Source organism: Aspergillus melleus (genome assembly GCF_016097325.1).
Source record: "Aspergillus melleus strain CBS 546.65 chromosome Unknown contig6, whole genome shotgun sequence".
Taxonomy (NCBI): Eukaryota; Fungi; Ascomycota; class Eurotiomycetes; order Eurotiales; family Aspergillaceae; genus Aspergillus; species Aspergillus melleus.
Genome location: NW_025763375.1, coordinates 3,359,165 through 3,383,285, shown reverse-complemented (window position 1 = coordinate 3,383,285; position 24,121 = coordinate 3,359,165). Strand labels below are relative to the sequence as shown.

At 48.7% G+C, this 24,121-nt stretch overlaps 10 protein-coding genes across 10 annotated transcripts; 5 read left to right on the top strand and 5 right to left on the bottom strand.

Annotated features, from left to right (window-relative positions):
• Nucleotides 1–1,155: 1,155 nt before the first annotated feature.
• On the bottom strand, nucleotides 1,156–2,153 carry LDX57_010954 (dienelactone hydrolase family protein; the record flags this gene model as incomplete). Its single annotated transcript, XM_046092698.1, has 4 exons — nucleotides 1,156–1,766; nucleotides 1,883–1,930; nucleotides 1,994–2,064; nucleotides 2,125–2,153. 4 exons carry the CDS (start codon nucleotides 2,151–2,153, stop codon nucleotides 1,156–1,158), a joined length of 759 nt encoding a protein of 252 aa, XP_045948676.1.
• A 410-nt stretch (nucleotides 2,154–2,563) lies between these two features.
• On the top strand, nucleotides 2,564–2,977 carry LDX57_010953 (uncharacterized protein; the record flags this gene model as incomplete). The annotated part of the gene is made up of 2 exons (XM_046092697.1): nucleotides 2,564–2,622; nucleotides 2,692–2,977. The coding sequence occupies 2 exons, from the start codon at nucleotides 2,564–2,566 to the stop codon at nucleotides 2,975–2,977; spliced, it is 345 nt and encodes a 114-aa protein (XP_045948675.1).
• Nucleotides 2,978–3,223: 246 nt separating this feature from the next.
• LDX57_010952 (uncharacterized protein) lies at nucleotides 3,224–3,865 on the top strand (the record flags this gene model as incomplete). The annotated part of the gene is made up of 2 exons (XM_046092696.1): nucleotides 3,224–3,307; nucleotides 3,443–3,865. The coding sequence occupies 2 exons, from the start codon at nucleotides 3,224–3,226 to the stop codon at nucleotides 3,863–3,865; spliced, it is 507 nt and encodes a 168-aa protein (XP_045948674.1).
• Nucleotides 3,866–4,396: 531 nt separating this feature from the next.
• On the top strand, nucleotides 4,397–5,197 carry LDX57_010951 (uncharacterized protein; the record flags this gene model as incomplete). The annotated part of the gene is made up of 1 exon (XM_046092695.1): nucleotides 4,397–5,197. One exon carries the CDS (start codon nucleotides 4,397–4,399, stop codon nucleotides 5,195–5,197), a length of 801 nt encoding a protein of 266 aa, XP_045948673.1.
• Nucleotides 5,198–6,019: 822 nt separating this feature from the next.
• On the bottom strand, nucleotides 6,020–6,661 carry LDX57_010950 (uncharacterized protein; the record flags this gene model as incomplete). Its single annotated transcript, XM_046092694.1, has 1 exon — nucleotides 6,020–6,661. One exon carries the CDS (start codon nucleotides 6,659–6,661, stop codon nucleotides 6,020–6,022), a length of 642 nt encoding a protein of 213 aa, XP_045948672.1.
• Nucleotides 6,662–7,903: 1,242 nt separating this feature from the next.
• LDX57_010949 (uncharacterized protein) lies at nucleotides 7,904–8,497 on the top strand (the record flags this gene model as incomplete). The annotated part of the gene is made up of 3 exons (XM_046092693.1): nucleotides 7,904–8,092; nucleotides 8,170–8,254; nucleotides 8,316–8,497. 3 exons carry the CDS (start codon nucleotides 7,904–7,906, stop codon nucleotides 8,495–8,497), a joined length of 456 nt encoding a protein of 151 aa, XP_045948671.1.
• Nucleotides 8,498–13,796: 5,299 nt separating this feature from the next.
• Nucleotides 13,797–14,233, top strand: LDX57_010948 (uncharacterized protein; the record flags this gene model as incomplete). Its single annotated transcript, XM_046092692.1, has 2 exons — nucleotides 13,797–13,913; nucleotides 13,970–14,233. 2 exons carry the CDS (start codon nucleotides 13,797–13,799, stop codon nucleotides 14,231–14,233), a joined length of 381 nt encoding a protein of 126 aa, XP_045948670.1.
• Nucleotides 14,234–14,851: 618 nt separating this feature from the next.
• LDX57_010947 (amidohydrolase family protein) lies at nucleotides 14,852–16,002 on the bottom strand (the record flags this gene model as incomplete). The annotated part of the gene is made up of 2 exons (XM_046092691.1): nucleotides 14,852–15,690; nucleotides 15,783–16,002. 2 exons carry the CDS (start codon nucleotides 16,000–16,002, stop codon nucleotides 14,852–14,854), a joined length of 1,059 nt encoding a protein of 352 aa, XP_045948669.1.
• A 3,155-nt stretch (nucleotides 16,003–19,157) lies between these two features.
• LDX57_010946 (fungal specific transcription factor domain-containing protein) lies at nucleotides 19,158–19,481 on the bottom strand (the record flags this gene model as incomplete). The annotated part of the gene is made up of 1 exon (XM_046092690.1): nucleotides 19,158–19,481. The coding sequence occupies one exon, from the start codon at nucleotides 19,479–19,481 to the stop codon at nucleotides 19,158–19,160; it is 324 nt and encodes a 107-aa protein (XP_045948668.1).
• Nucleotides 19,482–21,241: 1,760 nt separating this feature from the next.
• On the bottom strand, nucleotides 21,242–23,114 carry LDX57_010945 (uncharacterized protein; the record flags this gene model as incomplete). The annotated part of the gene is made up of 4 exons (XM_046092689.1): nucleotides 21,242–21,710; nucleotides 21,757–22,316; nucleotides 22,391–22,553; nucleotides 22,627–23,114. 4 exons carry the CDS (start codon nucleotides 23,112–23,114, stop codon nucleotides 21,242–21,244), a joined length of 1,680 nt encoding a protein of 559 aa, XP_045948667.1.
• Between the last annotated feature and the right edge of the window lie 1,007 nt (nucleotides 23,115–24,121).

The window sequence follows — 24,121 nt, the reverse complement described above, 5'->3', positions numbered from 1 at the left end:
AATAATATCAAATAAAATTGATTGAATAATATAGAAATGCTAAACAAGATTGATTGAATAATATAAAAATATTATATAAAATTAATTGAAGAAAGCCGAGATAAGATTGAGAAAATATGAAAGATGAAAAAATATACACAAATATTAGACAAAATCATGTTTATGTCAGAAAATGCGCAACAGGATCTGTATGGGCAATTGTAATCTGTGAGGCGCTCTCGCGCGGGGGCGGCGAAGGGTTTATCTAGGTTTTTATGTTGAATAGATGTAAAACAAATAAATAGAACAACATAAGAAACGCATAAAAATGATAAAAAATCGCTTAAAAATTTTAGAATAGAGAAATTAAATCGATAAAATCTAGATTTTGACAAAATATATTATCAAATTGTAGCCGCGACAAATAATTAATGAAATTGATAGATTGAATTAATAATAAATAAAATGATTGATAAAACTAAAAGGATTGTCAAATTGGTTACTGTGAAGTGGGTGACTGCTAAGAGAAATTATACAGATTTTAAATGCAGTAGGGGAGACGACATGAATCATTTGCGCAACGCACCGTTCCGCTGAGCGTGGCGAGCTTCATGGGAGGCGGATGCAACATTTAAAAGCTTGTAAAAAAACGTAAAAAAAATATTCTTAAATTAAAAATAAAACAATTGGTTTGAAGGACGATGACTCATTAACGATGCCATCATCTGGACTGTGGCAAGTCTAGCCATTTAGGACAGGTGGTGGTAGAAGGCAGTAAACTAAGCAATAATAATTTTTAATTTTATTAAATAAGATAGTATAACATATTTCGCAAATCACAACGCGTATTGGATCTTATTTGTATTCAATCCAGGGCTCATTCCCCAGACTGCTATGTGTTAGGCCCAATCAACAGCGTCAAACGCTTGAATGTAATAAGATTCAGGTATTTCCTTTCGCCCTACTTCCTTATATATATTGTAATGATGCTAGGTAGCGTTGAAACGGAACATGTGCCATAAAGATATACTGGTTCTTATTCCCAGAGGTCCATCTGTTCTTTAATCTTGCATGAATGGATCTTTGTAGGCCGATACTCTAGGTACACCTTATTATTGGTCTTGTCCTCAGAGATTGGTGGCTCGTGCGTTTGTACCATCACCTAGACCCCTGCCTTTACAGGTGCTCCTCCAAAAAGCTCAGCACTGTCTTATAACCTCTCTCATACTCCTTGCGCACCTCTCCGTCCTCCAGATTAGACCGCGCCGCCATCCACCCGTGGATCTGGGAGGCAAAGGTCTCGACGTGATTGGGGACCTTTAGGTTAGCCTGGTAGGCGGCTACATCTTCGGCGGGCTCGTCCCCAGACGCCAGCAGGGCCATGGGAACGGTCACCTCAGCGGCATCGGCTGGGTCCACCATCGCGGGGTGGCACTGCACCGCGGCCTGGAAGATGGCATTGTCCTTGCCTGCACTGAGACTGGCAATCTTGCCGCCCCAGCAGTGGCCGACAATCGCCCACTTCGCGTATCCAGTGCCGCTGGTGGCCGTCTTGTTGGCCTCGTTGACGATACCGGGGATCCGGGCGAGGGTCTTGGGCGGCACCGCTTGCGTGGAGAAGAAGGTCGTCAGGTTTTGGGTTTGCTCCTCGGTCGTCGGAGGATACCACGAGATGTCGGCGGATTTTCCCTCGAAGAAGTCCGGCATGAAGACGCGATACTTGCGGCGAGGGCTGGTGGCGAGAATATCGGCGCCTTGAATGGTTTGAGGGAAAAAGCCGAAAATGTCTGGTTCACGATAAAAGATCAACGATCGATAGGTCCGTCACTCGGTCAATATTATGTTCGGTTGAATTCCTGTCCACCGTCTATTTGACTATCGACGGATTGTCGGGGCTACGTACCATAGATGAGAAGGATCGCCTCGGTTGCGGATTCGGGGCCAGTAACGTCTGCGGTCAAGGATCAATGGGAGGAGGTACATGTTAACGGCAGTAAAGGAGGCTGATACATACAGGTCTTCAGGCCATTGAGGGTGGTGTACTCGCCCTTGGGTTCGTAGCCCTTGGACACTACCGGAGGAATGCTGCAGTTGAATATTTAGCTTTGCACCCTGTCGATATCACAATTGAGGTAGGGGGCTCACGAGCAACAAGCCTGGCTGATGGACGACATTTTATTCAAAATTTAAGGTCTTGACAGATTTAGGATTGTGAGCAAGTCGGACTCTATGGATCAAAGGGGGATTAGATATTTTTCTCCTCTTTTTTTTTTCATGATTATTTTTTATCTTGCTAAGCAACCGCTATTAGTAGCTCTGAAGGATCGATTGGGTTCTCCGAAATCTCGGCGACAACAGCCGATCTCCAAACCTAGCTTCGGTGGGAGTGGCCGAACACGTCAATTATCATGACAATCCCTGGTCTGAGTGGCAAGGTAGTGAATATTGATGGAGACAGTCATGACTAGTACCACTCAAATTGGTGGCTCCACTCTCTATAAAGCCAGGTCTCGGGTCCCGTGCGCATAGCGTTTACTACCGTTTGTTTCCCATCTGCCACTGGTCTTCTACTACGACCAGCAGAATGACATTGCTGGAGCTTCCCCAGTCCAACAACACCGTGGAGGTTTTCCTAGTCGATTCGTATGTTCCTCCCTGCCCGTCTTCTCCCCGACTGCCTACTATGCCATGAGCTCATTCAAGGATATGCAGAGGTGCCCGTCTGGAGTTCCCAGCCCAGCAGTTCATGCAGCCGGGAATCCGAGGCTACAACCGTTTGACAGTGCCCTCGTACTCTTTTCTTATCACACACTCGTCGGGCCAGCGCATCCTGTTCAATCTTTCCACCCAAACGGATTTCCACAATCCGACGCCGAGGTTTGCCGAGCCTTGCACTAACACTGCAAGTAGCGGCTGGAAGATCTCTTCGCCGCGCAGCGTCTCTAACGTTCTGATAGAGAACGGAGTTCCTCTGACTGAGATCAATGCCATCATTTGATCGCAATTTTATGTCCACCACATCGGTAATTCATCTTTGTTCTTTAGCTCTACGGATTTGGTCGTGGGACCGGATCTCATCAGTAGCTTCGCCCCGAGATGGCCGGAGCAAGCCGATTCTCCGGTAAAGTCCGCAGACTGCGAGGGGCGCAAGCTGCGAGAAAATAACTTCGATGAGGATGGGGACCTAAAGAAGCTCCATACTGGGGACTTTCCCGCAGACTGGTTTGGTGATGGAAGCTTCTATATGCTCCATACGCCCGGTCATACGCCGGACCATTTGGTCGGGCTGGCTCGAGTGCAGCCGGATTCATTTGTTCTCATGGGTGCGGTGAGTGCAACAGCTTCCATTCTTCCTTGTTCTCTTCTTTTTCTTTTTCTTGGGACAGACGGACACACTCGCGACCCGCCTATTAAAAGGCTACCACCATTGACGCATTCACTGATGGCGAGATCTGTATGATAGGATTTCGCCCATCATCCCGGCGAATTCCGGCCGTCAAAGGACTGCCCGCTTCCAGAAACCATTCAGCATTCGCCGCTGCCCTTTCACTCCCAGTTTGGGAGTGTCTGCCCCGGGCATCTCTTCCACTCGATCGGACGCCACCCCGGCCACAACGACAAGCCGTTCTTTCTGCCGGCCGAAAAGTACACGCACGACTTCGACGAGTGCTTGCGTACAATTGACAGGCTGGCCAAGTTTGACGCCGACGACCAGATTTGGATCCTCATAGCTTATGATCACACTCTCTTGCCGATTTTCACTGGCGAGGAGGATCGAGATACCGGCTGGTTCTTCCCGCACCGCACTCTCAATGACTGGCGACAAGCGGGACTCGCAGAGAGGGGGAGGTGGCGTTTTCTGAGCGACTTTCAACATACTATTTAACTATGACGGCGCTGAACCGTAGTTAGATCGGGTCGTTAGTATGTGGGGATTCCGGACCGTTTGGGGATTTGGAGATTTGGGGACCACCAGAGCTGGGGATTCCATAATTTGTTCTTGATCGGCATTTTTCTAGTTCGCCGACGATGTTGTCGTCATCCCCGAATCCCCAATTCTCAATCCAAAAAAAAAAAAATTGGAGAGTCCTTGGGTGAGTTCCGCAAGAGTCATGGCCCTTGATTATAAAGAAAATAGAAGAACAGTACAGATGAAGCAAATGATTCGCTCATCAATGTATAGAATTAAGGTTAATCGGTACATACTACGCCCATACAAGAACGCAAATCTCTACCTGATATTTCGAGAATAACTAAGCAACATCCCGTTGGAGAGGCTCATTGCGTCATATATATATGTAAATGCAGCCCATCCACTTCAAATGTCCAGCCTTACCCACCACCTAGTTACAATTGCTATTCAAACCCGAAATTCACGCGAAAACTAAAAGAGAGGGAGAAAAAGTAAAAGAAAAATATGCCATCTACACTATCATTCAACTGTGCCCTCCTGACCGGAGGCGGTGGTGGCATTGGTCGAGCCATCTCCTCCTATCTACTTCAGCAGGGCAAGAAAGTGATCATCGCCGGACGAACCAAAGAGACACTACTAAAGACGGCGCATGAAATCGGCGCCACCGACTACTTCGTCCTCGACACGGGAATAATCTCACAGATCCCGACCTTCATCCACAAACTGACCACCCAGTACCCCGAAGTAGACTGTCTAATCAACAACGCGGGCGTACAACGACCCCTCGACATCGTGAACGACCCAACCACCGACTTCCTCGCCAAAGCAGACCAGGAGATCGACATCAACGAGCGTGGGCCGATGCATCTCACGCTTGGCCTGTTGGACCATTTCCGGACCCATCCGCACGGAGCGACCATTATCAACGTCTCGTCCATTCTGGCCTTCGTCCCCTTCTCCGTCATTAACCCCGTGTATAACGGCACCAAGGCCTTTATGCATTTCTGGTCCATGAACCTCCGCACGCAGCTGGCGAATGCCGGCCTGGAGAAGGTTCGTGTGGTGGAGATCATTCCCCCCTCTGTGGGGACGGACTTGCACCGGGATCGCTCGGATCCGGATGATAATAAGAAGCATAATAATCAGAGCGTGTTGACGGTGGAGGAGTTCATGGAGTTTGTTTCTAAGGGCCTGGAGCGCGGTGAGACTGTTATTGCTCCGGGGATGAGTCAGGAGCTGGTGGATACATGGTATAGGGATTTTGGCTCTGTCTATGAAAATTACTCTGGGATTCATAAGAAGTAAAGGGGCCGATGATGGAGTGAATGGCGAACGATGAGACATCTTTCAAATGACTCCTTCTACAAAAAGCTACAGCCGACGCAATGGAGTGTGTCCACCCAAGTACCCATACAAAAAACTGCTGGTAATTTGATATCTAAGCCACGAATTTGAACTGTAGGATGACTAGATATAAATGATTCCCTTGACCGCCGTTTATGAGAACGCGGCAAGCAAGCTTTCTCGTCACTCCTGCAGGCGTATATTTATGAAAGTTCTATAGCGTGCAACGTGGATATAGTAGTCCCAGCTACTCGTGGATTCATGAAAGAACGACAAAAGGGACTGTGTCATCCCCGCCTAGAACATGACAAACGAAGGTATTGGAGGATAAATGAATTTATTTCGGTGCTTGGACACTTCTGGGCCGTCCTGATCTCTCTCCCCTGCTTCAAGTCCCCCTATTGACCAAGTTGGCGTAGCATTCCAGGCTTTCGCCTATCATGCGAGCGATGGGCCAGGGACTGCTACACGATACAAACATTTGTGCCCAGAGCATCGGCACGGCAAATTCAAGAAACCCAATAGTTTGCTGCGGGCGATGCACCTCCTTATCTTCGAGCTGACACTCGTAGTCGGAGGTTTCATCGTGAGACTCTAGCCCCTCGTTCGCGACTCGGATGAGGCATTGAATTATCTGTCGTTCGTAGTATTCGGGCTCGGGGAAAATTTCGTAAATACAGATAAACAGGCAAGAAAGGAAGACGGCGGCCATACTTGTAAGAGGCACAAGGCTGTGATTTACAGCCACGACATGCAACCATTTACCAGTGAACACGGCAAACTCTAACCCACAAAAGACATGGTACAAGCTCCAAGAGAAGGATTGTCATTTTGAGAGATGGATATTTCCATGTGAACAGAGATTCGAAGCGCGTGGACGGCATGAAGCAGGGCGTGAGGCAGGTGAGGGTTTCGCTGGGGATGAGGACTTTCTTTCAGCCTCGCGGCGATGACTTGTGGGTTACAGGTTTTCAGACTGCGCCAGGGACCCAGATTCAATTGAAGCCTGACATGCGCGATCCCGAGCAAGGCCGTGGAGGAAAAGGAAAATGCAAGAGAGCCGTACGTGTCGAACGGATCGTGGGCCGTTTCAGGTGAGGCTTTCCATGTGATGCGCCAGTTGTTGAGAGCTCGCTCGAAGCTATCGGTCTGTACTGGAAGGATGTTACTATCGCAATCGCGGGCAAGGGAGTTGGCGAGATATATCCTTTGCAAGAGAGCATGGATTATAACGTAGGCTCCCATTGGGGAAAGGGGTGATGGGGGTGATTGATGCTGTATCGTTGATAGCTGAGATCGGAAGCAGTTCTTGACATTAATCGGGGATGCGGATTCGTCCTTGGCGGCAAACCATTTCGACTGGGTTTCGGCCACCCATTCCCTGCATGATGAGGGAAGATGAAGATCTAACTCGTGGTTTAGCATTAGAGGGGGAGAATCGTATAATATCGTTTGAAGGTTCAACAAAGAGAAAGCGCTGAACACTGTTCGTATATTCTCTTCCGTGGCGATCCATTGCTTCCAGCTGTCTTCACTATCACATGGCATGGGAATATTGCGAATGATGGTGGCAATCCATCCATAATATTCTGAACCCTCGTGCAAAAAGAGCGGATCTCGTTGACGGGCAGCAAACGTCGCCACCAGAGTCAGTGAGCGCAGACGATCCCTCGTCTCAACATATTGGTCATCTCAGCTCGACTAAGCACGTAATATAACTAATTGCTTATCTAGAAGAGTTTTAGGAAAGGACTTAGTTAAACAAAAAATGTTTAAATAAGTTAGAAAGAAGGCTTTAATATCTTTTGTAAATAATTCCAAATGGAGGATGGAAGGTTTATATATTTAGTTAGACTTTATTAGTATATAAGAACTCTAGAGTCCCCTGTTAGATAGTTCCTTTCTTATAGGAAAATTGCTTGATTACAAGTCATAAACAAACTTGTCTTTAGTTAAGCTCCTTTGTAGACCGTCACACTGTAAAAGGCCTCTTAAAGGCTTTGGCACTGCCGTTCCGAAGGCCTCTAATAACACTATTATAAATTGGCAAAGGCAATTATTTTTAGATATCCGTTCGGAGTAACCAGGAAGGAGACTACTAAGCCACCCCTTTTTGCTTAACTATGAGGGCACTTTGTCACGGATGGACAGCCATAGGTCTGGCGGGATTTACGGATAGGGAGCTAACTTGGATGGTACTGTACTAAAGTCGGAAGCGGAGAAACCGGTTGAATACTCGATCGTGAACCCACAAATTCCTTGATTCTGGTAGGATCTCCACACCCCTAAATTGATGCCTTACTCCACATGGATCATCCCCAACAAAACCTTCCACCAATTTTTCTGGTTAAACTGATCAGCATTGGCGGGGTAGATGTAACGCTACTCGGAAGATGTCTTGGATGCGGAGTACACCAATAGCGGTGATGCGCATGTCTCACTTGCCACGGCTCACTGGACGGTGGCCTGACAATCCAAGACATGAACGGAGTGCCATGTCTTAGACCAAAAGGCCTCCCAGATGCACACCATGGCTACATCATCGGTACTGAAAGTGGTCTGAGCAGGTGGCCTATATAAAGGCCGCCCATTCCTGTACTTGTCCGGAGGAAAACAGATAAATCCCAAGTTCACATTCAAAACAGCACAAAATTAGAAGCATACAAAATGAAGATTTCCCTGATCACATTTGCTGCCTTCCTCGGCCTGGCTTCGGCCCAGAATGCCGTCGTGCACAACCACTGTGCCACCCCCGTTTATGTGCAGTCGTTCCCTTATGATGGCAGCGGCCCCGGCCCTCTCACCACAGTTGCCAAGGGGAAAACTTTCTCCGAGAAATTTCACACATCTGGCTCTGTACGCTTCCATTTTATTCTCCAGTCAGCGCAACATTCCATACAGCGAGAGAGACTAACGAGGGATGGGATGCGCAGACCGTTAAGATCGCCAAGAAAAAGACGCTGGATAAGCCTCTCTTTTTCGGCTATTCATTCTCTTCTAACCCAGACTACGCGTACTGTGAGTGTACCCGTTCTATGTGTCAGCCAAGAGATCATTGTATTAACGAGCCCTTCTCTAGATGAGCTGAGCACGGAATGGGGTAATCCCTTTGCAGCAAATCCCAACTCGCTCAGCCCCGGGGACGGCTGCGAAGTCTTTGATTGCGCAGCCAATGATGCCGCTTGCTACAGTACCCCGGCTCATAAGAAGGTTTATGGGTGTCCCCAGCCTGTCAATCTATCGGTAGACCTGTGCCAGTAACCTTCTCGCATATATGGTGTCATGTTGTCTCTGGCCTTTTTCCTTGGCACTGTCGCGGCCTGGCACTGCTCGTCCTCATGAAGGGGGAGTTTGGGACGAAAACCGTATAATCCCGAAGATAAGAACGGGCTGCTTAGATCCTTAGCTCCTGGTGAATTAGGCAAATACTCGCAACCGTACGAAATAGTTAATTAAGGGTCATCAAGTCTTAGAAGCTCAACAATAAAAGGAGACCTTGGGCTTTCAGCTTTTTCTTATTTGCTACGACAGTTAATTCATTAATGATACACCACCCCTAACAAGAATCTTGGTACAATCTGTTACTTAAACCATGCATTGGTTAGATAGAATAGCCTCCCAGTTCACACTATCAATGTATTTCCATGGCTTCTCCATGGCTTTCGTTCCTTTTCGGTCTTATGAGCTCATCCGGGATACCAATACTTTCGGTATATGCGTTCATTTCCTTAGACATAGATAAATGTGTGGCTGAAGGTAGTAGTCAACTTACTCGAGGACAGAATCAGGGCAGACAGAACGTACAGACTGCGCCGCCTAGGTGGCTGCACCTCCGACCGCGTTATCTCCTACTACCCTATGTATGAAAACACACAGACAGGAAAGCACCGACCCTGCCTTCTCCCACGCGAGAGTCCTTTCGTGGTATGATACCGAATACATCAGAGACCACAACCCAGGATGCTAATGCTGCTGGGTGTAGCCCGCGTTCTGTCACTACGAACCGCAGTAACATGCGGGGATTTGGTGACAATCGAGCATCTCCGATTAGAGTAGGTAGACCAGGAAGTGTCACGGCCCCGATATTGGAAGATGTTTTGACCATTTGAACGAGAAATCCGACATATATTTCGAGGGGGTGACTTAATGGCGTTTGACCCCGCAGTGCAAACAATGCGTCTAATTGATACTGGCGGCGCGGAGGAAGGAACTGAAGGTAGCTAACGCTAAATATTTCCACGGGAGGCCAGTTCAGATTGTCGATAAAGCCTGTGGCTCACTTTATGAAACAGGCGATCACAAATTCTGTGATGGTCTTTGTTGTTTCACTCGGAAACCTGCCGGCTGCAAAGTCCATCAACGGTCCATCGTGGGCTTCATTGGCCATATAGAGTGTCACATTCCCTTTACTTCTTCTCTTCAACATCGAGCCCAAGCGCTGTATATGATCACTGAAAACCTCTTCGTATCCACCGGTCACGAGAATTTGGTCGACAGCAGAAAGATTTTCCCACCAAGTTTCCGGCACATCAAGAGCCATTCCCCATCCATCCCCTGCTGATATTTCCTCTAGCCAGGGAGAGTTGTCCACAAGACAACCCCCCCCCATTCGTCCACAACCTTCCGGCTGAGAACGTCAGCACTAAATAACCTACGATAGGATGGGGTATTGAAGTTCAACGATGCAAGCGGAGACACAAGGAAGCAGCCTCTTAAGGTTCCATGCCAGTTAATCGAACTCTCTGTGGTGACGTCGGTTGGACGAAAACGATGCAGATGCGCCATTAGGCTCAAAGACAGATGGCCCCCTGCAGAGTCACCTCCGAACACAATCTAATGAAGAATAAGGTCAGATCGGTGAAGGGGAGCTGTGGAATGAAAGGATACCTCATACCTCCGATGGCCTATATCCGGACCTGACAAGATGGTTGAGGGCGAGAATACTCTGCAGCATCTGCCTAGGATATGGATTGGCGGGAATCAATTCTGAAAATAAGAGTGGTAAGAGTCTGTTCTTTTGTTTGATAAAATTGTGGTATTGTTCACGAACCGTATTCGAGAATGCACACACTGAGGTGAATTCCAGCATCGCGCGCCTCATTCCTAACGTGTGCCATCCAGTCTAGATGTCCTTCGGAAAGGGGCATGACGTATCCACCACCTAGATAGCCGTTCAGACTCGACACTTCGATGCGAGGGCTGTATATCCTACCGTGGAAAAAAAGGATCACCTTTTTTGCATTCCTCGGCCCAATCCATAGCAGTCGGGTTGATTTGTCAGTCCCGAGAACATCTACCGCCCGACTGTTACCATGAAGTGAGACCCATGCATTATATGTTTCCATAGTGGACGGTAAGATAGCCTGGAGTTGTCGAGGAGGAGTGATGGCCATAAGGGCTCCGGCGAAGCCATTCCAGACGGATGGGCCGAGAGGCAGCTTGCTTAGCCATGCCCGGACAATGGCCCCAATTATTCTGAAGACTGCGTGAGGTAAAGCACAAAATATGACGGTAAGGAAGAATTGGGGTTTTGTGAAACCACCTGCTGTGCGCGCCATGTTGTTAAATAACCTTTCATGTAACCCGGTAGGTATGGAAGGACTTGATCAAATCAGCAATTAGCTAGTGCGTCGGGTTTAAATTGTCCAAGGCGCAAGATCAAGCAACAGGGCGACTAACCAGACATATCCTTAGTGTTTCGAGCGGAAGACACGAGCTCTGCTACGCTCTGAGGCGTGTTGGGCTCCGTTATCCGATCCTACTGGCTCCACCGAACACCTGTCCAAGTAACCTTCATATTCTCCCAATTCATCCTACAACACGAGCCGCTATCGGACTTCGATCCTGCAAGCCGTCGTCCCGCCCAAAGTCCGCTACTGTGGCATAGGCATGATGCCGTTTGATCGGAACAGACCCGACGAATGCTAGTAGTAGGCCTGGGTACGGGAGAGTTCCGATTGGGCATTGGTTTAGACTGTGCATTGTGACTTATCTGCCACACTCAAACGAAAATGATCCCCAAGTCGAAACTCGGTACGCTTGAAAGCACATAAGCCGCAAGGCAATTTATGCCACCCTCTACCGTGGCTACCAGTACCGTGAGTGTTCCTCCTGCATCCTGATATCGACTGCGCCCCTTGAAGAGCATTCCGCAAATGACGTAATCTACGGTAGCGTGCGACCAAACTTCCTCGCGACAGGGTTCAGCATCATCAAATGCATCTCTTACATCGATATATCGTCTACGCTGCATTGCCCCAGAACCTTTGATCCCCTAGAGATCGAACATCTTTGGCGAAGTAACAGATACCTTTGGAGGTCCTTTCTGTGGACGGGGCCGTTTCTCATACTTTCCGCAGATCGTGTATCCAAGTGTAAGCCGGATAAGTGTTTTCATGGGGACTGCCCCAAAATTGTTGAAGATTTGGATTATTCCGGATCGTGTCATTTACTATTAAGAATCTTTCACTAATAGATCGGGAACCGATCACAAAATGGGCTTTCCAAATCCTTCCGACATCGTATAGATGACACCAGTTCCCTTATTAAGGTGGAAATTTGAGGCGTAATGAGCTAGTCGTCAGAGTAGTTGTGCATTAGACTTTTCTGACCACTGTCTAATGTCTATTCGGGCTCAAGATACTCACCTAAAACATGAGCCTTAGCACGGTATATGTTATTTGAATAGCTTTCAACATCGGTGTAGTCGTTTCAGGTACTCTGGCTTGCGATAACCCTCGGAAGGGTGATACATAAATGACCTCCGCCATCATTCGCGTCGATAGACAAAGCGAGCGGACTCAGCCGACGTGTTCGTCACAACTACTACACGGCGAGTCAAAACACTCTCTCCACGATATGTTTCCACTGTCCATATCTAACAACCACTGAGCGGGAATTCATTTGGCATGCAACGCTGGATATGCTCACCTGTTCTGCGGCCCATCCGGGGTCGAGGCTACGGACGAAGTCATGAATGAAAGCTTTCTCGACAATCCCATCCGCAGCTTCAGCTCGCTGTTCGGTGGGAACCGGCTTAGATAGAAAAGTCTTATTGTGTGATCCAGCGCCCTTAATCTGAATTTCAAGAAGCGGCTGGAGTCGTCCATCTGGTTGTCTGATGCCGGCAATATAACGGCTACGAATACAGACACGGCCGAAGAGTGTGTCGTTGTGCTCGAATTCGGTCCAGTCCAGCGGGCGATGCTCTGTTTCTGCTTTCAATCCACCCTTGATGGCAGGTTCAAGGGTCAAAAAAGTAGTACCGCCTGCATCAGAGCCCTGGGTGATCCTCAGGGTGGATGTCGAGACCGAAATGGCTTTCCTAGTTACCCAACCAATTCCTTGCTGATCGCTCTTGAGATTTAACAGGCTTCTGTTATTGGAACACCAGAAGGACTTACCAGTGTGAGAACTTTATCCAAGCCGGCTGAGCAGGTCTTATCCTATTTCGCAATTGCATAGACAGCAGGGATTCACGTAAGTCAGAATCTGGGATTATATAGTATGTGAGCTAGTTTTACCATGATCCAGTTGCCGCTTAAGTTGAGTAAGTATGCCTGGTCTGGGGTAGCCATGGTCCGAGAAAATTGCGGTCCTCAGCGGAGTCAATGGACAAGGACGAAACGCGGAAATCGAAGAGGGCCTCCTTCGGTCGAATGTGGCAGAGATAAGTAGGGAGGAGAGTGTGAGTTGGGGCGCTAACGAGAGAATTCCATATTATGTACTTCCCTCAGGTGTTGACGGCACACCGGAACCTTCCGTGAGAGCAACCTGAGAGTCGGGTACCTTCCGGCCTAAGCCCGGCTCCTTCGCGCCCTTCTCCGCCGTCAAATCTCGAAATGACCACGGAACGCTGGATATTTTCTCGCGAAGGTCTATACATCGATCCGATAGTCACTATTCTTCGAACAACTCTGTTGCATCCCTTATTCACCTTGGCTTCCCTATATTTGGTCCACAGTGGCTGGGTCGTGGTCGCAGCTGCGTATGCCAAGTTTGTCCAATTCACCACAGCGGCCAGTCTCCTCCTATACTTGAATACCTGGCTTAGTGCTAAAAGCCGGAATAACTGGGTGATAGATAACACATGGGACTGGAAACAGGAAGTGGTGGTAGTAACTGGTGGGAGCGGTGGCATTGGTGGGGGGGTGGCTCAGCGTCTTGTTGCAATGGGGGCACAGGTGGTTGTGCTGGACGTCACTCCTCTAACTTATGAACCTGGTATATTAGTGGCTTGAGGTCCTGAGATTCATATTGATTTAATTGCTAATGGTTATTCTAAGCAAACAACCGGATCATATACCACGCATGTGACCTAAGCGACGAGAAAGAAATCGCAACCGTTTGCGAAAGAATTAGATCCGAAGTCGGACATCCGACCGCCATAGGTGCGTTAAAGCAAATCTCGCCTCAAATTCCCTGGCTTACAACGGCAGTCAACAACGCTGGTCTGTCCCGCGGCCGGACTGTGGTCGAGGGCACTTACAGTGATAACAGTATAACCCTTAAAACCAACTTGCTGGCACCATTCCTGCTCTCGAAGGAATTCCTTCCGGTCATGATCCGGCGGAATCACGGGCACATCTTCAGTGTTGCCTCGATGAGTGCCTTCATCCCGCCGCCAGGAATTGCGGACTACGCGGCGTCTAAAGCTGGATTGATTGCGTTTCACGAGGTATGCATTAAGGAGAACTACCCCCAGTCCAGATTTGCATGAGCTGATTGTCACAGTGTCTTTCTCAAGAGCTTCGAGTCCAGAAAGCGCCCAAAGTCCGCACCTCGCTCGCTGTACTGAGCTTCACGAAAACGCCATTATTCAAGGGAGAGACATATCAGCCCTGGTTCCTGATGCCCCTTTTGCACGTTGACACCGTCGTGGACGCCATCGTTCAGGCCCTTGACAGTGGACACAGCCAAACAATTTTCCTTCCTGGCATATTCGGACTCTTTGCAGGCCTGGTGAGTTTCTTCCCTGTGGTGCAGAGTTCTAGTTAACGGCAGGTGTGGCGCGGAGCTCCAGATTGGGTTCAGGATTTGGTTAGGGGTGCTACTAGGTCCCTCAAGGTAGAGTTTAAAGGACGTCAAGAGATTGATACAAAGACCGGCAGATTACGGGCTTAGTTTTACGAGCCCTGGAACATCCACCCAGCTGAGGGGCTACAACTTGCAGATGTGTCAGGGACGGCCAACTCAACCGCAGGGACAATGAGATGAATTCAAGGTCATATGATTTTCGAACCGCCAAGTATAGCGTATTGTATGTACTCGAATGCTAAAGTTGCTACCAGCGGTGGCTACCACCCCCTGGAAGAATGAATACGTCCATGGAAAAACTCTCGAGTTACTGCACTGTGCTTTTCCACTTGCCCCAAGCAAGAGGTACGCGTAAGTCTAAGTACAATGAAGAAGTCACCGGCGTACACTCTAGACCATTGTAACCTGGTGCCTATTGTCAAAGGACAACTCATCGCGCAAACTATTTGGCTATAAAGGAGAAGCTCACGGACCGCATTCACACTCGCGAGCTTCCATATTCAGCAACTTTATCTCCCCAAACATGTTCATCATATCCAACATTGCCCTGTAATACAATGAATCAGGACGGGCCACTGCTTAAAATGACTTCTTCTGCGCGTGTTTGTTGAGAAGCTCAAGCGAGTTCGCACGCAGTTTGTCCGGGCCAACATCAGACCCGCGGGGATTCGATGCTACAAAAGCAGCATACTCGGCCACCAAAGCACTGATGCCGAGTTGTGGTACATACGGAAAATCGGATCCAAAGAGGATATGCGAGGATTCGGCAAAGTCCAACAATCCATCCAGCTGAGCTGCACTGGTGCTCACAGCAATGTCATAATAAAAGCGAGAAAAGTCCTCCTTTGCATGGATAGCACTGTACTCTACCTCATTGGCGATTGTAGGTATAGCGAGGCTGCTGATTGCACGGGTTCCGACAAAAGGTACCGCCCCCCCGGCATGAGAAAGAATGATGTCGACGTCTGGGCAGCGCCGGAAAGTGCCTGTCATGACAAGGTCGACGGCGGTACGAGTTGTAGCCAGAGGGTAGTCGATAATAGGTTGTGCAAGGCTGGACGCAATGAACGGTGGATTCACGGGAAGGACTGCTGGGTGTATAAAGACTAGGGCATGGAACTGCTGTAGAGCAGCCCAAATGGGAGCAAAAAGAGGATCGCCGAGAAGCTTGTCGCCATATGTAGTAAAGACAGTAACACCGTTACAAAGTCGTTGCTCTGTATAGAGGTATTCTAATTCGGCGAGTGTTCCATTCACGTCTTGCCAATCCGGCAGAACGCCGAAGAAGCCTAGGCGGTCTTTCACTTTGCCATGTGCTGTGATGTTGCCTAAGTATTCATTAAGAGTCCGAGCCAGCCCCCTCGCTTCCGGACCAGTCCCCAGAACAGGTACACCGGGACTTGAAATAGAAAGAATACCTGCGGAATCAGCCATGATACAGAGAGCCTAGACTGCACGGAGTAGAAACAGATGCCTTCGCATCGAAGATAAGCCAAGGGATTTCACTTACCCACGGATGATCCGACGTCGTTCATAGACTTGATGGCCGCGTCCACCGTCCACTCCGGGGTTGGATAGCCAGAAGGATCGCCACCAGCAGCGTTCAAGGCCGCAATGTATGCTGGCGGAAGGGCATGAAAATGGTTGTCAATTCTGTTTGAGCCAATCGCGGTGGCCAATGTCGTGCTGAAGACTAGTACGGAACAAACCCGTAAGATCATCCTGTGCATGATGCGGTAGACGAAAAAGGACAGCTGAAGAATCAGGGTGTAGAGATATACAAATCAATCAGAGCACATCCGCTGTCCTTCCAACTTGTCCTGCTACCCCTTATAAGTTAGGAATTGGCACTGACTAATCCCTGACTATTCCTTGCGGATCCTCCTAGGTTGTCTTGTTCCCGGGTCGGGATGTTTCCGTTCACCCAATTCAACATTGTATCCGTGCGAGGGGCGAGTCCCGGAACAGCATCGGACAGGCAGATTTCCAATGTCAGAAAGGGTAGGTTGTTCTTGATACATTCCTACCCCATTTGCATCTGCTCCACCGGGTGAGAACTTGCAAGATGGCTAACCATCGGCGGGAGGGAGTTGTGAACGGGTTTGGGAAACGAATAGTCTGTACGTTGTGGATGCACTTATTTCAAACCTTACACATGGTAATTATAATATCCATCAGTGACTGGATTAGCTGAGGCATTTTCAGCCAAGCTCACGAGAATTCGAAGAAGGCAGCAGCACTATAGATGCATCAGCATAGGATCGGAAGGGCGCGTATGTTATGAAGCGGCACCGTTCATCCCCTATACAGAGATTTCCGGTTGTGATGGAACGATATCAGAGCATTGGAGCAGATACGATGGTCCCGGAGCTTACAACTGCTCAGCTATGAGCGGATTTCCCAATTTCTTTCTGTTACTCGGGCCGAACGCAGGAACAGGACATACCTCGGCCTTGATGGCAGCTGAAAAGTAAGCAAAGCTGATTTGATCAGGCGGGACTGCATTTCACACTCACTGTGGCAGTTCTGTCAACTATGCGCTCCGTGTGCTCAAGCCTGTTCTGAATGGAGATGCAGCATCAATAAACTTGAAGCAAGATGCGGAAGATGCGTACATCTACCATGTTCAAGACGCTCTTCGTCACCGTGTCTGGAACGCCGGATGTGCTTCGGTAAGAATGCTGTTATTAGGATACATAACTGTGGCTGACAGATTAGTGGTATGTCAACGATAAAGGATGGAACGCGATGGGATACCCGTGGACCCAAGGTTATTATTGGTTTCGCAGCTTGTTCCCTACCTGGTCAGACTGGACATTCAAAGTAAGTCTGGAAGTTTGTGGTTTTCACAGAGCTGCAGCTAATTTGGAGAAGGCAATTCAAAAACCAGTTTCTCCGAGAAAAAGTCCAGCTTTAGTACTAGCTTGCTTATTAGCATTTGGGTTTACAGTCGTGGCTCATTTACGAGGATTTGGAATTTGGACCGCAAACTTTCATTGAGCTCTACTTAGCATGTTGCTTTCTTTGAGAAGCCTTGAAACTAGTTTGACAGAGGAAACGAAGTTGGCATAAATGTCGGGTTAAGAGAATGGAACAATGTTATGATGGATTATGTTATCCTCAGAGATCCTGTTTGTTCTTAGGTCAGTAAGAATGCTACACATGTGAGCGCTTTACAAGAAACAGCACAGTATCTTGGACATTGCAACCGGTGCTTGTCAGACAAACCTGAGATTATACCAGCCACTAATAAACCTTGTGATATAGACCAACCGCTACTTGGAATGGTTAGAAGTCTACGAAACCATGTCCTTTGTGGGAGGCGGAAACTTTCAAGTAACGGTCATTACGCACTCACGAGCGACTACTGGATATATAATCTATCTAAGTCATCGCCTTATCAGGCTACCAAGCACATCGCAGGTTGAAATGATTACTATTTAGAACTATAAGACAAGCTCTGTAAGATATTGAAGTCATCTCAAGGGTAGTGTATTTATTCACAGCCCGGATTGTGGAAACCAACTCTGCATCTCGCTGATATCGAATGGGCCCAGAAACCCTAATTCATTTGTTGGCAGGCTTTCATCCCAACTCACGGGGGGCCATGTATCAAGAATCGGCCGTGACATATCGGCCTGATTCTGTTCTTGATAAGCATGTGGGGGAGGCTCATTGCTATTACCTGGGGCAGATTGGTTCGCGTCAATGTGGGAAACGAATCGATTTCGGATGGCCTGGAGGAAGTTGAGAGTGTTTCGACCGGAGACACTGAACGAAGCCAGATGTTCTAATACCATTTCGGCTTTTCGCCAAGTGGTGTCAATTGTTGCTGATTCGATTTCGACAGCCTCGTAGCACGAATATGACATGATCAAAATCATGGCTGCCGTAGACGTATCTGCGCTCTCATAAGATTTCATTGAAAACACTACCAGTCTAATAGCGGTACTCACAGAAGCCATTATACCACCATGTATCTGTCGTTGATAATTTATATCTCCCATGAACGAGAGAGATAAGGTCTATTGCTGCCTGGATGCATCCTGCAGCCCACCTGTGCAGCAGCACCGAATGAGAGTTTGGAGTACGACATTGCACCTCATCAGGTGGATCATCGAAACAAAGCTGAGTGAGCATTGGCCGATACAGCAAGAGTTTATGATAGAGAAACCTTGGTCGTCAGTAAAGGCCATTTGAGGTTTGAAAAACGTACCGTGAATGAAGAACATTACGCTGTCTACTTATCGTTTCCTCGATCGTAGATTTTGGCGGTAGCGATGTGGCTGTCCAATTCAAAAATGGAGGAACGGAAGATTCAAATTGCAACAGTTGATCTTCAAGGCGAAGAATAACATCAAGACCGGCAGGCCTCACTTCCGGTGCAGCGTCAGTGGATGGACCACGCCAAGCCTTGTACACATCAGAAAGAATACTATCTAAGATGTAGTAGAGTTTTATCGTAGAGGTATAAAATGCGATCAGTGGCGGAAGATCTGAACCTGTACCCGATATTAAGTCGAGAGCACCTGGTAACGGGGCTCTTGCCAGGTGACTCGTCATGGTCGGCCGCCCGTACGTCATGCTGACGGTTCTGCGAACAGTTAGAAAATTATGCATGGGAATTTGAGGGGGGGGGGGGCAGATACATGTCCATTATGATGCAGCCGTGCCAGGTTCTTCGATGTATCTCCTGCTCCAGTGGGTTTTTCGAGTCTTCCAATTGCATTTCATGCAACCCCAGTCCAAGTGCGAGACGACAAGCCATTCCGGTTGAATTCCAGCAGCGATGAGGATAAGGAGTGCTCTGCAGAAACAAGGCCACTATTAAGAGGGTCTGGACCACTCCAATTGAGTAGATCTCTACCAAATCAAGTCCAATGTGTCATTTTGCCCGGAGGAAGAAAGACATAATGAAAGGTTCGCGGTCCTGGGCGGGAATCGTCGAGAAATGACATCCTAGTGCAAATACGATGTTCAGTGCACAATTAAAGACGATGGAATTCGGGGCCGAGTTGAATCGATCTCCTAAGCCAACATTGAGATCCGTGAGTTTGTGGCTGGCATGACTCTTTGGTGCCCAAAGATTCTCATATGCTTGTTGAAAGCTCTGGCGATCAAAGAAAGGATACAGACAATAGACCCTTTCCCAGAAGCAACCAAGTAAATGATCGGCAAGGTCACGGGGAGGTAGCGCAAATGCCTCCATTTCGGCAACTGACGCCTAGCCCGAATTTTTGGGTTGATTCTTGCTGACCCAGTCAAGGAGTGGTATCTTCTGAGAAGCCCACGCGTGGCATCTCCGCTGCCGTTGATCGCTGGTGAGGCGCTGGTGAGGAGACACATTAGCGATGCGGCTGATGAGCCCCCGAAATACTCTGAGTTCTGGCTGGGGACTGGGTCGTTTTCCGTGATATTGGTCATAGCGCCCATGCCAGTAATGTTACCAGGCGAATCTGTAGTTCTCAGAATATCGCTTTGGGCATCTGATAGACCGAGTGTTTGGGATTCTTGATTCTGCAGTAAAGTTTGTTCATGATCACCACTCAACCTGGGCAATTCAAAATCACCGGCCTGTGATGGGCAGGCCTCTGTTGCTTCTATCGCCTCATCGTCAACCATAGCCGACGGGTTTACGGACTCCGAGTCGGCATGTTGGGATGCCGAGCCAGCCTCCAGTTCCCGTATTCGATGGAGCAAAGCGCGTATGTATCTGCAAACGTTCCGTCAGCATAATCCCTGTTATTGTTTGGGATAAAGGTTCTGAACTCATTGTTGCTTGCCGTTCGTGCATTCTCCGCCACGTATACACAGCGGTCGATCGGAAGCCTCCGACGTGTGCATGCAGCACATATCGGCTTGTGGCCATCGCAGCGAGACTTGCGCTCACGACAAGGTTCGCACGCTAGAGCAATCTTTCGACGGCGAGGCTCCTTAGGCTTTTGGTTAGAAGCTTCTTGCTGCATTTTTGCTCGTTGGCCACCATTTCTCCGAAAATAGATTTTGGGGAAAGCCTTGTGGTCCGGGAGAGGAAATCTAAAAACCAAGTCATTTCACCACCACATGAAACATTGTTAGATAATACCGGAATAATTCCGTTGATGCCGAGGCACTCGACTGCGTGAAGAGGTTTCTATTCATTCTAACCATCTCTAGATTGTAAAGAAACAAAAAGAAGGCCTCAAAACTTTAGGAATTCGTTGGCTCTTTCGCAAATCAAAATAAGCCCGTGTTTTGCTTGACTTTATCATGACCTTCGTTCCCTCCGTTAACAGTTCGGGATATGGTGCACTTTAGCGAATCTCTTCTTTGGATTCACCGGCTTTATCATGCACAAGATAGGCTCGTGGGATCTTGTTACTTGTAAAACTTGTGCTCCAAGAAAGACCACGCACCCCTGGCAGCCGACTGCTTTTCTATAGGACCGTTCAGGTCGGTTAGAAATTGCTAAAAGTAGGCTGAACGATTGACAAAACTGTCAATTTGACCACTCACTGGTCACCCAGATCGCCAAAATAAATAGGACCTTCATTGCTGCGCTGGCATAAAGCCCGTGCTTTTCGAATGATAACGTTGCAAACTACGAGAAGCGTTTTACAATAATAGATGTAATTCATGTGAGTAACCCTCGGCCCAATACATTTCAAAATGGATTTTATCCGCGCTGATTCCGCACCGGATCCTTTCCGAACGATAATTTTGCGCCCGCGGGATATATCCGCGAAGGGATCATGTCAGTACAGATTCCCCACTCACGCCAACAGCCAGGAACATTGGCCATGCTTGGTCAAAGAGTTGATTGTTTCAACATTTCGGCACGATTCCTACGCATTATTACTGATCGATACATATCCTCGTGTGTAATTTAGGCCGCGGGCTTCCTAGTTATATGGGGTAGAACTCTGGATATAGTGAGTCAATGCTATGGTGTAATCTCAAAGATCCCATACAGGCATAGCCCCCACCCTATTACACTTGGCCCGGATCAATTGGTGATCCTTGCAACGGAAATAATTTCAGCTTCTGCGTTAGCCACTGGTCGAAGCTGCCGCCGTTTCCCTGGTCCAGCATCAACTCATGATGATCGATGGACGGCCGGGCCCAAACAAGATCTGCTTCCTCTGGCGCCACAGACCGAGTGCGATTCCCAATTTTCCACCCGCAGAAGGTAGCAACAGCGAGAAATGCCATGGTATAATGGCTAAAAAAGGATCCTACGTCCCATTTCCCCGTCAAGAAGACTTCGTACCCACACAGAACCTCCACGCTAACAAGCCAAGTTAGGGCAATCCAGGTGCCCCAGGGCTGAAACCACCCGCAGTACGGTAGCTCCGCGCGGCTGTACCCCTGCCGGTTGAGGGCCCGGTAAAAGAAGAGATAGTTCACACATATGGTTATATATGTTATCAGCGTTCCCCCCGTGATGAGGTTCGTTAGCCTGAGTCAATTAGTCACATTGAGAGCATGACACCGAGTTAACTCACCAGCTCAAAATTACAGCAGAGCCGCTGCCAAGTTGCAAATATGCAAAACAGGCAAAGGTGAGCGCCACTATGAGCCCGTATACTGGGACTCCATTCTTCGTGCATCTCCGCAAAAGCTGTGGCGCATGGCCATTTTCTGCTAAGCCTACCAAACTGCGCGAGGTAGTATAAACACATGCATCCCCGGCTGAGTAAATGGTAGTCACAAAGAGCGCATTGACGACATGTGGCAAGCCTTCAATTTTCAAGTTCGTCATGGCAATTACAAAGGGTGATGACGCTCCGCTTGTCTCACCGGAAGCCAGCAACTGCAGAAGCTTCGGGTCGTTAGCTGGGCATACGATGCCCGCACAGAGGGCGCCTCCAATGAAAAAGGCGCCAAAGCGCCAGTAGACTGATTTGAATGCCGCTCGCAACGTCTTCCGAGGTGCCTTCGTCTCGCCTGCCACAGCTGCCAGATATTCTGGACCCGCGATTGTAAAAGCAGCCTGCCAGATGGCCACAAGGACCCCTTGAAATCGCCCGAGGCTTCCTGAAGATAAGTGCTCGACAAAGGGGCTCTGCAAAATCCGTCAGAAGAAACGTCCTCCAGGCTTTTCCAATCAGCGGAACTCGTAAGCAAAGATCATCATACCGGTTGTGTCCAATTTCGAAATCCATAAGCATCGTGCTGGGGATTGCCGCCTACCATGGTGACGAAGGTAAAGAGGTATAGAATGAGGATGAGTAAGAGCTTGCCGCTGGAGAGCCAGAATTCGGCCTCCCCGAAGTATTTCACTGCAAAGACGTTGGTTATCCTGGGACCATATTCCATTCAGCAATTAGCGGGTTGTTTGTCACTTCTCAACAAGGTGAACAGCTGCAACCTACAGGTATAGCAGGATGGTGACCGAGATTACTGCGGCTGATGGGATATCATTGCGCCAGTAGGTCAGGACCATATTGAGTGCGGTAATCTCGAAGGGGATCAACAGGCCCTCGAAGAGGCAGAAGTTCCACCCTACCATGAAGCCCCAAGCCTGGTCAACCCAGGTGCTGGCGTGCTGGATAAAGGCGGCGCTGACGGGCATGAACACGGTCATTTCAGCCAACGCGTTGTTGACCTGGGCCATTACGATCGCATGAAGAACGAAGCCAACGAGCAAGCTGCCGGCCCCTTGCATCACTCCTCGCCCGATCGTGATAAATAGTGCGGTACCAATGGAGCCCCCAACAGCAATCATTTGCACCTGGCGGGGGGTTAGATGGCGTTTCAAAGACTCTGCTTCGGCGCCCTCTCTTGCGGTCTTCCCGAGTTCCGGAAGCGAGTCGAGCTTTTCTTCTGAGCTAAGCTCTGCCGGGGTAGTGTGGAAGCTCATATTCACAATGCTTCGTCCTTCTGGCCCACCCACTTCCAGATTCCAAAGCCGGTGTCAAAGGAGACGCCCTAGTCTTCAATCTGCCGCAATATGATCTCGTAGTTGTAATCGTTGTAACAGATCCAAGTCGTTGCCTTTTGAAAGGAAGATGACGAAATCCGAATATCGCAACAGCTTGGGGAAGGTAATGTCACAGAAACCAAGGGAGGAGGGATAATTGAAAGATATATTCCGCCGTGCTAGTTCCTTTGTCGGACCAGAGTATGCTTAAAATCAGTGTTATTGTAGACTCTGCGCTCAAGGTAATCTAGCTACAAGGCCTAGGTCGTTATATAGCGGGTAGATATTGCAGGGACTCCAGATAGCCACTCCAGTCATTGGAATCGTTCGATCTGGTTCTAGGTCGTATGAGATTTGGGATGTAGGGCTAAAGCAGTGATACGTTGGTCGATGAGCTGCAACGTATGAGACCAGGAATGTGGGCACATGCATGCTAATCAGGTGCTTGGTGGAAGAGAACCGAAAGCTGTATAGGACCGGCCGGTGTGTCGCTGCTTGTCCCGACGACATTCCTACAGGCAGAATTGTCCATCGTACGGGGAGGTCCGCAGGAGATGAGAGGCCAGGCTTCACGGACAGACGCCTCTGCAAAGATTCCAAGTATTCTGAGAGCAAGGCAAGCTATCCATGTAGTTGTCTCTCATCTCTCCCTGCAGAAGAAATCCTCTGATGGTTGCCATCTGGCCGGATGAGTAACCACTATATCGTTACGGCGAAGGTCAGCTGAGGGTCTGCAACAAGCTTCCTTGCTTGATTCAGTTGAGGTGTTGAATTGTAATCTCTGGCTGGGCCTGGCGATTGAGCATGAAGAAAGGTCGAGACCTCGTCTCAAACACGGCGATGCAAGGGGCAGATTCCGTGGCACGACTTCGGCAGAGAGTCTACGATGGCAGCCCTACAATTTGCTGTTGCCGTTCCAGCAATTCTTTTAATCACTCGATCCAAAA